The sequence below is a fragment of the Mustela nivalis genome, assembly GCF_964662115.1.
Source record: "Mustela nivalis genome assembly, chromosome: X".
NCBI lineage: Eukaryota > Metazoa > Chordata > Mammalia > Carnivora > Mustelidae > Mustela > Mustela nivalis.
Window position 1 is genome coordinate 102,299,839 of NC_139040.1, and position 13,234 is coordinate 102,313,072.

The following is a 13,234-nucleotide window of genomic DNA, read 5'->3' on the forward strand; positions in this document are numbered from 1 at the left end:
TTGTTCTGTTTTATCTATAATGTTCATAAATTTATTGTAATATAAACACATAAAACTTCTCCTCAAAAAGGTTCATTTTGGAAAAAAAGTATTCACCTTAAGACTGGATACAACTAATAGCAAACAAATTATATGAAAATGTTATATTAACATACCTGAAGTCCCCAGCAGTATGGAAGGGATTTTTAACATTCACATTAATTTCTTTCCATTTATAACATGGAGATTTACAACGTATAATTTCCTAAAGTAAAAAAAAAAAACAATAATTCTATATGTAAGTAATGAAAAAGAATAACCTAAATTATTATAAACTTAAAGCACCTAAAAAACAGTACACTGAAATGTTACAGGGACATTAATTCATGTAATTCCCCTTGTCCCACAAATATCGTACTGCAAAAATCTAGGTGGGAAGGACAGAAATAGATTTTACCACATCACTGAATTATTGTCACAACAGTGTCTCTTAAGTTGGTTTCCCTAAAATGGCTTTTGTTAATGACTGAGCATGATTTCACATTTGAAAATTAATTAGTCATACCTATACCTAACACATATGACATAAGGAAGAAGCAGGGTGTATGTATGTGCACATGCATACCTCTGTGAATGAATAAATTTCTGTGTAGGATTGTGGCATGCCTGGGTTTATAATGTGGTGGCTACACTGACATTATTTGTACTGTACAAATAATGCACAAATATAAAATTAAAACTTTGAATTACCTGAAGGACTTTCATGGAAAATAAGATTCCAGGAATTCTACATTTTTAGACTGGTCATGTTATTATCTTTTTCTATTTCTCCATTATTATCCAGCCCACTGGACACTAAAACCATGAGCAGCCAGATGGAAAAGTAAACAGACTGCATGAGCTTGAGGTGTCAGCTTTTTTGCCTGAGAACCATGTAAATGGCAAACTAAAATCATCCATGTCTAGAGATACATATGGTAAAGCAATATTTCATTTTGGAGAATTCCTGAGAGAAGATTGGGAAGTATAAGAATTTATTATTCAAGAGGAAATCTGAAGATCACGATACACATCTCAATGATTATCACATGTCTACTTCCTGTTCTAGGTGTCTGTACCTTGTAAACCAGTCTGCCCATATGAGCAACTTAATGCTCTCCTCATACAACTGGCCATTACTGGAGTAATGCCACTGCACACCACAAATTCTTTATAATCCATGTGGAAATCTGGTGACATAACAAGTTTACTTCTTTTTTACCATACATCCATGGTATAATATTTAGACAAGATAACAGCTACAAAAAGTCAATGATAGCAATAGCACAACCATTTTATAGAGAGTTAAAAATCCTTTCCCCCATCTTTTGAGATATAAACAGAATTCTATCTGGAATGTTATCACCTCTCAGTAAATGCCAGTCTTAGCATTATCGTTATAGAATGAATGGATTTGATCCACAGGAAACTCAAGATAAATTGATGAATGTTCCTTTCAGAAAAGAGAAACATTTTCTTTGCTGCATAAACCACCAACCCTAAATTCAAACAAAAACATAGACAGAAGCCCAGGGACAGTTTTACCTTACATCACAAATCTCCACAGCAGAGGGGAATATAAATTGCTATGTGTATAGTGAATGACTCCATTATGAAAACAACAGATATAATCCTAAAAATATGACTTTAAAAGGAACACTCAATACAAGCAAGTTCTCTTATAAAATTGAAGAATTAATTCTACAGAAAGAGTATCAGAGCAAGAATATCAGAGACGCAGAAGGCAAGAACTGTGCAAATGTAATTATGTGCACATGTGTCTGTACACAGAATTTCAAACAACAGGAGCGATACAGAGAGAACACTTGGAGGAACAGCTGTGCTTGGGACATTCCAAGGCCTGAGAAGAGAATGAGACACACAAAATAGATAAAATCTACTTACAATGGCTTTAAAATTGAGGACTTCACCCTTAAGAGCAAAAGTCATCGTAGTGCCTCCTATTGCGTACTTAGGTTTTGAGATTAATAGCAGTGAAGCTTCAGCAGGACTAAGGAAGCGACTGGTGAATTTCAGAGTGATATTAATTTGGTTTCTATTCAGTAAAAGAGAAAAGAGGAAATCGCTTACTGAAAAAGACACAACAGTTAACTCTTCAGCGTAGATCACATGCCCAGGGCCTACACTCTGCAATATACTCACTTCTATAATAAAATTGAAGGCCTCTGCAGATTTCAGCAACCATACAATCCAGTTATTGTTATCCGTTAAAACATCTTGATCCGATCTGTAAAACCTACAGTTCCCTTCAAATGTACATATAATTTACCAAGTAATGGATTTCCAGTTAGCTGCAGGAAATCATGTGGGTATTTTTGTGTGAAATTCATAGGACATTCTGTGCTACTGCTTAGATGAACTCTTAATCATATCACTGGTTTTTGGATTTTATTTTGTTTTTGTCACATAGAGAAAAAAAATGAGCAAGACTAAGAATTCAAAAAAATAAAGCTACGGTTGAAAGTAAAATTTAAACCTGGAATCAAAATAAGGGTATATAAGTAACAGGATTTTTGAGAGAAACACATAAATAAAAGAAGGAAAACAGAAAGCCACATCCATCTCTCTTAAACTTCAACTTTCTAGTCTAAAACACAGTAAAATGGTAAGAGGTCTATGGACTCGGAGGAGATTTCACCCACCCATTTGTAGGGGAATGTCTACACCATGGCATCCTGGCAACTTGGCATGCCATACCTAGGGCACAGAGACAAGACTTAACTGTCCTGGCAGAAAGCTTGTGATCCTCCCCTAACAGAAGAGCACAGAGGCACATGCAGAGCTACTACAAGAACCTTTCTCGCTTGCCTCCCCACCTCCCCTGGGAGGGTATCGTCAGTTTCTTGGTATCTCCTATGTTCTCTCCCTTCAAGGAGAGTTACAGGCTATAAAACTGCTTAGCGTAAATACCCAATAGTGCAATTGCTGGGTCATAGGGCAGTTCTATTTTCAACATTTTGAGGAACCTCCATGCTGTTTTCCAGAGTGGCTGCACCAGCTTGCATTCCCACCAACAGTGTAGGAGGGTTCCCCTTTCTCCGCATCCTCGCCAGCATCTGTCATTTCCTGACTTGTTGATTTTAGCCATTCTGACTGGTGTGAGGTGATATCTCATTGCGGTTTTGATTTGTATTTCCCTGATGCCGAGTGATATGGAGCACTTTTTCATGTGTCTGTTGGCCATCTGGATGTCTTCTATTTGCGACAACATGGATGGAACTAGAGCGTATCATGCTTAGCGAAATAAGTCAGGCAGAGAAAGACAACTATCATATGATCTCCCTGATATGAGGAAGTGGTGGTGCAACATAGAGGCTTAAGTGGGTAGGAGAAGAATAAATGAAACAAGATGGGATTGGGAGGGAGACAAACCATAAGTGACTCTTAATCTCACAAAACAAACTGAGGGTTGGTGGGGGAAGGGGATTTGGGAGAAGGGGGTGGGATTGTGGACATTGGGGAGGGTGTGTGCTTTGGTGAGTGCTGTGAAGTGTGTAAACCTGGTGATTCACACACCTGTACCCCTGGGGATAAAAATATATGTTTATAAAAAATAAAAAATTAATAAAAAAAAAAACTGCTTAGCTGTAGCACAACATTGGCTGTCTGCAACACGCTGTCTTACCAGGCATAATGCATTCATCAACAAAAGCTCTTTTGTTGTGGTATTAGCCTGCATGAGGGACATAGGGATCAGGCCCTTTTGATAACTTTTGTTTTCACTGTTTATTAAGTAATACAGTCCTGGAATTTAAAAATAAATGGGCTCAGTGTTTCTTAACTGGCTAAATCTTTCAGCCTTGCCTTGCCTTGACACAGCTGTGGGTGAAAAATCATGGGGAAATTTTACCTTTGCTTTTGCTCTGGCTTTTAGTCCTTTGTGCAAACTACCACCTACTGCCTTCTCTTAGGATGCTTGTGTTTGGAAATGGAGATGGGAATAGATTCTCTCAGTGTCCAACTTTAACTTAACTTCCCCCAAATCCTTGTGGAATTAATGTTGAATGGGTAAGTCTATGGAGCAGCAAAAAGTAAAGGACTTTAAAGGAATTAAGGACTTCCAAAATCAAGAGAAATATTCACAAAATTGCTTTTTAGGGAAAAGTACAACTCCCAGGTACCAGGAATGGGGATGATTTTTACTCAGATATGTCATCACTAATCTGTTTGCAAATGGATATTTTGTTGGTCATTACGAAAAGCTCATAGACTTGGATTTAATTAAGAACAAAGAATATTTGACCTTGAGATCTTTTTCAGGGTATACAGGCTCAAATTCTGTGTTAGGATACCTGTGAGTGACTTAAGATTTTTCTAGATATTCTAAAATTCATCATTAGATCAAGCCATTCATTTAATCATTCATTCATTCAATTGATATTTAGAGAATTTATAATGTTCCCGGGACTGTTTTAAATTTGGGGATAGAGGGCGCCTGGGTGGGACAGTGGGTTAAGGCCTCTGCCTTCAGCTCAGGTCATGAACTCAGAGTCCTGGAATGGAGCCCTGCATCGGGCTCTCTACTCAGCCTGTCTCTCTGCCTACCAAATAAATAAAATCTTAAATAAATAAATTAGGGGATAGCGTGATTAGAAAAAAACCCACAGTATACCTGATCTCCTGGATCTTAGTTCTACAGGGCGTGGCAAACATTAATTATGTCATCACAAAATAAATGTGGAAATTACAAATTATGCATGTGCTAGGAAATGGTATGAGAACATCTAACACGGAGTGTGGTATAGTCTGAAGGGTCAGGGGTGGGATATAAAGGATGAGAACGAGTTAGCCAAAATGAGCAGGGGAGGAAAGAAGTAGCCAAGGCCTCTGGTAGGAAGAATTAAGTGTTTGAAGAACTTACCAAAGGCCAGTGGTGCTGAAGCTTAGAGAGCAAGAGTGTTAGTGATCCAATACAGCCAAAAGCCAGCTATGAAAGGCCACATGTTGAGATAGTCATCCTTTATCTTAATGGTAATGGGAAGCTATGGGAATATTTTAAGCAGAGGAGTGATATAAGCAAATTTTTTAAAAGATTTTATTAATTTACCTGACACAGAGAAAGAGATAGTGAGAGAGAGAGAGAGAGAGATAGAACAAGGTGGGGGAGTAGCAGGCAAACAGGCAGAGGGAGAGAGAGAGAAAAGGCTCCCCACCAATCACCGGTGCTGATGTGGTCCATCCGAGGATCCCGGGATCATGATCTGAGCTGAAGGCAGCCGCTTAACTGACTGAGACACCCAGGTGCCCCAATGTAAACAAATCTGCATTTTAAAGAAATTGTTGCCATTCGAAGATAGAGGATGGACTGCAGAGAAACCTTTCAGTAGTCTATTGTGGCAGTGTAGTTTAAAGATGAAGGTACATTAAACTTGATGTGGAATAGGTGGTAAAAATAAAAGATGTCAAATTTAAGATACATTTGGTAAAATCAATAGGACTTGCTAACAGATTGGATCTCCCCGGAAGCTGATTTTAAAAAGGTCTATGAGAATGACCACAATCTAAATAACATGCACTTAATAAATGAATGTATAGACCTATACTTAAATCCTATGAAACACAATTTAAAATAAAATATCCTCTTTATGAGATCAATGGCTGGTTTTAGGACCATGAAGATTTGAGCCTCTCTTGAGTATAGATGTTCCTTTTGAAATTCTGTAGTTATATTGAGGTATGTAAATGACAGGGATTCCTTCTTGAATATGTTAGAAAGTTCAGAATCAAATGGGTGGTCCACTTAGGTAAATGTCTTAGGTCTCTAAAAATGTGTATAAATATAGGCTTCATCTTAATTTTCTTCCTTTTTTCTTTTTGTGTCAATTTCCTCCCTCTCAGTAAAAAAAGAATATCTTGATATTATATATCTCTTGTAAGGTACTTTAACTTGGCTTTTGGAAAAGATGGAGAATAATTTATAACATATCAGTCAATGTCAGTGCCCATATGGCTCAATGAGAATAATGATTTAAAAAAAAAACAAAAAACAGAGGGGCGCCTGGGTGGCTCAGTGGGTTAAGCCTCTGCCTTCGGCTCAGGCCATGGTCTCAGCATCCTGGGATCAAGTCCCACATCGGGCTTTCTGCTCAGCAGGGAGCCTGCTTCCTCCTTTCTCTCTGCCTGCCTCTCTGCCTACTCGTGATCTCTCTCTCTCTGTGTCAAATAAATAAATAAAATCTTAAAAAAAAAAAAAAGAAACAGAATGTCCTTCCAAAAGTATACTTTAACTTTTATGCAGTAACTCTATGGTTGTAGCTAAATTTAAGCATCAAATTAGATGCAAAAGTAAATATGCTTGTTTACATATGGATATAGCTGTTTAATCCTACCTACATAAATGATATTGCTTGGAATTTGAATCCACATCTGTCAGAAAGAGCCATTATTAATCATGATTTAGACAGACTTTAAGGATGTTGTACACACAGATAATTATATAATATCTGATAATGATAATGCTGCTGTTTTTTTTTTAAGAAAACAAAACATTTTCTGAACTCTTATTTGTAAAAACAAAAGACTATGAGATTACTTAGTCTAGCTAAAAAGATTTTTAGAGAACCATCAAATAATAGTATTCAAGCCTACAAAATAAAATACATCTAAAAAAGGAAATAATTACTTTCCATATGTTGAGAATTAAGCATTGTCTCTCTGGAAACACATCCATGGTTAACACAAGAATATTTAAGTGCTTTTTTCCATTTTACTCTAGTTCTATACACACAACACAAATAAAACAATTACCAAATTATATCCTCATTGTGGATTTGTTTGTAGGACACTCTGCTAGACTGCAAACACTGGTGGGTAGTGTTAATATATTTTCATCTATGACTCACCAGAGCTTCGAATTGGAATGGGGGGTGCAAATACTTATTGCTTCCTATATGTTTCAGTTACAGTATTAAGTGTTTTGCCTATTTAATTAAATTTATTACTGACAAAACTTTGGGTAAATATTTCAATCCTCATTTTCTTTTTTTTATTTCTTATTTATGAGAGAGAGAGAGTGAGAGAAAGGAGGAGGAGCAGAGGGAAAGGGACAAGCAGACTCCACACTGAGAAGGGAGACAGACATAAACCTTAATCTCACAATCCTGAGATCATGATCTGAGACAAAACCAAGAGTCGGATGCTTAACCAACTGAGCCACCCAGGTGTCCAACCCTCGTTTTCTAAATAAGAAAAATGAGGTTGGATCATAGAATCTGTACATGACAGTATCAAAGCCCAGCATTTAATTGTTAAATGACATAACAGTAGAGTTCTAGACCACAATGGCTGCTGAAGCTCAGTTTTATCACCTAAGAGAAATCCCATTAAAATTATAAGAAAGATTTTTTAAAAAGCTGCTAGTTAGAAGAAGCTATCAATGAGCATCTGAACACAGGTTAGTAAAGGAAAAGAAGTAGGCCTGTAGACTACTGGACAGGGCATTTCTAGAAATGCCCACTTGCATGGAGGGCAAGATGGGGTTCAGACAACTTCATGGTCTTCAAGGCCAGTGCACGATGCTGGGCAACTGGGCCTAAAATGTTTTTCACCCTAAGGTAGAGGTTTTTCTGTGTGTATCCACAGAAAAACAATATAGTATTCTGTTGCTATGTTATTACATATGAATTAATAAATACCACAAGGCATTAGAGTAAATCCTTAAACATGAAACACTGAAAACAAAATAAACATTAAAAATTGAACTAAAAGAAAATTAAAATATTTAGGTAAGAGGTGAGTAAAAAAAAAACGTCAGAAACATTTATGAAGATAACCCCAATTTAAGAACAGGACGCTATGAAAAGACATACACAATAAAAATCTTAAGTACTCTTACAAACATACATATATAGAAGATTCTCATTTTCTGTCCCTCTTTTGGCTTCTCTGCCCTAATGGAAACACATGGAAAAAAAAGGCTTGTTGATAGAGGAAAAAACAATGATATAAAAAATACTAGTGATAATATAGGATACATAAAGGATATAATGAACACGCTCAATATCCAACAACTAGAAGTTGGAAAAGGAAAAATGAGAAAATGAAGGGGAGAGAATTATGAAAGAAGTAATTTATGAGAGCTTTCCAGGGCTTATGAAAAATAACTTCATAGTTGGGACGCCTGGGTGGCTCAGTTGGTTAAGCAGCTGCCTTCGGCTCAGGTCATGATCCCAGCGTCCTGGGATCGAGTCCCACATCGGGCTCCTTGCTCAGCAGGGAGCCTGCTTCTCCCTCTGCCTCTGCCTGCCATTCTGTCTGCCTGTGCTCGCTCTCTCCCCCCCCCTCTCTCTCTGATAAATAAATAAAATCTTAAAAAAAAAAATAACTTCATAGTTAAAGGACTCACCGTGTACCCAGACGGTGAATAAAAAAAGACCCGCCTGCACAGTCTAGAACAGTATCAGAACACAACGGGGGGAAAAAAGAATACAATGGAAGAACCTAAAAACTTCTAGAGGTTTTGGAAAACAGAATTATAGTAGACTTTCTTATCACAAATACTGAATACTAAGAAGCAGGAGAACAATTATAAGAGTTATGAGGAAAAATCTTTTCAACTTAGCATAATAAACCAAGCAAAATATAAATCAAAGGTACGGGTAGTAAAAAGACATGCTTAAAAATGCAAAATCTTGGAAAATTGACCTCTCATATTTTTTATTACATTTCATAAGGATGTTTAAGTAAATCAGCAAGTAGATTAACAAAGAGAAAGATATTAGTTTATATCCAAAGAGAAATAAAAAATATCCAGTACTGAGGGGCCAGGGTGCCTCAGCCAGTTAAGCATCTGCCTTTCGCTCAGGCCATGATCCCAGAATCCTGGGATTGAGCCCCACATTAGGCTGTCTGCTCAGTGGGGAATCTGCTTCTTTCCCTCCTTCTGCTTCTTCCCCTGCTCATGCTATCTCTCTCTCTCTCTCTCTCAAGTCAATAAATAAAATCTTTTTTAAAAAGTCCAATAATGACATTCTTCAGTTGGTCTGGAAAGCAATCAATCCAATTAATAGGAGAAGGCAAAGTGCTCTAGAAAAGGTATACTTGAAGGAAAGAGACTTCAAGGAGTGTATGCACTTCTTTAGAATTTATTGATTTTCTCAACTTAAAAAAGGAGTCAAAAGATACGTTTTATACTGGTGGTACAAGAAACATTTATAAAATGGATTTTCACTCTTGGAAAAGTAATTAGTAGAAGATAAAAATAGTGATGTTTGGAGAGAGGGCAATAAATCTGGAGAAGTAAGTAAACTTGACATTAGATATTATAGCCATACATCAGCAGATTATTTCTTAAGTTGATATAACATAAATACTGGCAAAGATAATATAGATTATTTCAATATTGGAGGTAACCACTGGAAGAACTAAAATGAGACATAAATGAAGGAGTGAAAAGTAGGTGGCTCATGAAGTGGATTTCTAGAGACAGATTTGAGGGGAGAAGGACTTGCTTTTTTTTTTTTAAGATTTTATTTATTTATTTGACAGAAAGAGAGAGGTCACAAGTAGGCAGAGAGGCAGGCAGAGAGAGAGAGGGAAACAGGTTCCCTGCTGAACAGAGAGCCTGATGCAGTGCTTGATCCCTGGACCCTGGGATCATGACCCGAGCCGAAGGCAGAGGCTTAACCCACTGAGCCACCCAAGCACCCTTGCTTTTTATTTTAAACTCCTCCACATATTTGACTTGTTAAACATGTATAAGTTAAATTTTGATTAAAACAAGCTAAGTTGAAAACAAGAATACAGGTACATGTGTTATGGTCAAAATATGAATATATGTACCAATGATTACTAAATGTGTGAGTAGGTAGACATGAATATGGGTGGTTAATGTTCACTTGGCATGTATTAAAACCTCAAGAAGCCACTATTTATAAATATGTCTATATTTATAGAGAGCATAAGTGGTACAATGGTGAAAAAAGAGAAAAAATGCACCCTGCTGATAAGTTAATAGGAAGTAGCCTAAAGGGTCTACCCAAGTGAAGTATTCTCACAAACCAGCTCCTAGAGAAAAAAAAATTGATACACTTACACGTCATAAATCTTCAGGATTGTTCACAAATAGTCAAAGCCACATTTTATTGCATGCCAAGGGTTTGTATGCATGTGATACACACACACACACACACACACACACACACACACACAAATATGTACAGGCGTCAATTGAATAAAAGTGCCAGCCAATGGATTTAGATTGGCTGATGGTGAATTAGCGCTTTACCATTTAATAGCAGGGAAAATTGGGCAAATGATTTAATGTCTCTTCTCAATGTTTTCTTTTAGAAATGAGTACATTAATATGGCTCTTAGGATGATTAAATATGAAAAGGTATAAAAAGTGCATGTTATATAGATTTTTTACATAGCAAATGTTTCATAAGCATTAAGTTGTTTCAATATTTACGTAAAAATATCCTATATTTATAGATAATACATAAAATTATATAATATTGTATAATTTGTATATATCTAAATAGGCATATGCTATAATAAATATACTTGTGCATATGCAAAGACTAGAAAGAAATGAACTGATGAATTAACTGTTTATTTGATGGAGTTCTAGGTGATTTTGTTTCTTCTTTATACTTATCTGTAACAAATTTTCAACAATGTAGAGGTTTCACATTTATAATAAAAATGGTAAATGTTAATCTTGTTAACTGAAATGTAATTTTAAGCTAAAATATCAGGGGTTTAGTGTGGTTGTCAAGAAATATTTCCACTTATGGGGCACCTGGGTGGCTCAGTGGGTTAAGCCGCTGCCTTCGGCTCAGGTCATGATCTCAGGGCCCTGGGATCGAGTCCCGCATCGGGCTCCCTGCTCAGCAGGGAGCCTGCTTCCCTCTCTCTCTCTCTGCCTGCCTCTCTGTCTACTGTGATCTCTCTCTGTCAAATAAATAAATAAAATCTTTAAAAAAAAAACAAAAAAATATTTCCACTTAATGAGAGCTTTGAAATACTGGAAGAGGCTACTGGGTTTATGAATAAGAAAAAAAAAGACAAAGTGAAATCTAAATGCTTTTCACTGTATCAACCTCTTTGAAAGGCAGAGAACAGATTTCAATTATCAAAGTCCTGTGGGAAGAAAAATGGGACTGTGACAATGTTCAAATGAACCCGTATTACTAAAGTTGTGTTTTATAACAGACATGTAATAAGTATAACTTAGAAAATGGTTGGGTTGTTTTTATAAAGAGTTTTATTCCAATCATTTAATTTATAATATAGAAAAAGGGGAGTGGAAAATTGTATTCCTCACACTCAGTTCAATCTGGATACAGTACCAACCATGAATATTCAGAATTTATAAATTATATACTCCTTAGCGTGGAGCAGTAACTGAAGAAAACAAACACAGTCTAATGACACAAGCCAAGGGCACCATTAAATCTGGGTTTCTTGGTACTTTAAATGCAATTAAAATGGCCTTTATTTCCAATTATTTCTGTGTTTTATATGCTAGAAGTAATAATAATTACAATGTGAAAAGCAACTCGAGTTAACATATAGTTAAAAATCAAAAAGATAACTGGTGGGGTAACTTTAGTAGTTAGAATCTGTCACTTTTCACTGGGAAAAATAATTGAATGCAAAGACAATGACTAAAATTCAAGTTGGCTGAAGTCATTTAGTGGTTATTAAATTTGTGTACCCTTGTGATATTAATATGGCTGTCCTCTTATCATCCTTGTAATAAGAATATTACAAGGATGTTAGGATTTTGTAATAAGAATATTTCCCATCATTAAAACCAATGATATATCTAATAGGATTTGTTGATCTGGAAAGAGTCATATATTATGCTCATGTTTAATTTCTCAAGACCATTTTCCAGGGGTTTCATTTGTACTTTATTTTTGAAAGTAGGATGGTAGTAGAAACATTAAACAAAAGCATCATGACAACAGAATCAGATAGAAATCAAACTTTAAAGAAAATCACTATAATCTCGGAGAGAGTATGTGTGTGTGTATATGTGTATGCTTATACTTATCTATGCATCTATCCACACATATAAACACAATGACAGTGAAGGGATAGGGAAAAATGGCAACAGAGAGGGTATCTTTGAGGTATCAGTCTTTCACTTTTTTTGTTCTTTGTACTTCTATAGTTTCTAAATTTTCTGCAATGAGCACATTGCTCAGAAACAACCATATATAACATATAAACAAAATGATATATACTAGTTATATATATATGATATATACAACCTATATAAAATATAGATAAGTAATATAAATATATATAACAGATATAGATAGATAGATAGATGTAAATTTAGCACACACTGGTTTAAGTTTCCTATAGGAAACCGAACTATGGTACATGAACAAACAACTTATAGTCTAATCTCTATGGGCCATATGCATGCAAAATAAACTAAAATTAAAAGCATATGTAATAAGTAACTGTTTTATGTTGCTAGAATTGTTTTAACAAAGTTGGTGAGGAATCTCAGCAACATATACATTATCTATGTCAGAGTGATAATCTTTTCATTATACGTATACCAGTTAAAAACAAATCCAGGCCATTCTTTTATAATTATAATACACATTAAATATCTAGGGTTGATATTTTCAGTGAAATAAAAAAAGAAAAAAAAAAACACTTACTTTGGAGATATTGTCACAATGTTCCCTGTTTGGGAAAGAGAGAAGTCAGACGCATCTTTTCCAACAATTACAGCATTATATACTAAGCTTTTCAAGCTTGGATTCTTCAGTAGAATCTATATTGAAGAAGAGAGTATGCATAAGATCATGAATTTTAAAAATATATAATTTAGCACTTATTTTCATCAAAGCAAATTACACATTTTAATCATGCAAATATTCCTAATATGCACTAACTGGAGGAAAGCAGACTTTGTATTTAAAGATTATATATATATATATATATATATATATATATATATATATATATATTTCAGCAGAAGAGGCAAGGAGAAGGAGTTTTCAAGCTTTCAAGCAAGCAAATGACAGATGTAAAAACACCTGATTATCAAAGATTTAAAACCCAAAGTTAGCAACGTGGATTTTATTCTTACTGCAAAGGAAAATCTTTAGAGAATTTTAAACAGAGAATTTATATAGTCCAATTTACAAAAAGATTATTCAGGCTGCTCAGTGTAGAAAGAATTATAAGGAGTGTACATTTAAAAACAGATGCCCAGGCTGAAATT

General features: G+C 35.5%; 1 protein-coding gene across 1 annotated transcript in view; it reads right to left on the reverse strand.

Moving 5' to 3' along the window:
* The window catches only part of CFAP47 (cilia and flagella associated protein 47), a 525,406-nt gene that overhangs the window by 262,233 nt on the left and 249,939 nt on the right, over positions 1-13,234 (reverse strand). The window contains exons 37-39 of the mRNA XM_082717915.1: positions 12,666-12,781; positions 1,924-2,074; positions 156-244 (exon numbers count right to left, since the gene is read on the reverse strand). Of these exons, the coding sequence (XP_082574041.1) occupies positions 156-244; positions 1,924-2,074; positions 12,666-12,781 (356 nt within the window). The remainder of the gene's footprint in view (positions 1-155; positions 245-1,923; positions 2,075-12,665; positions 12,782-13,234) is intronic.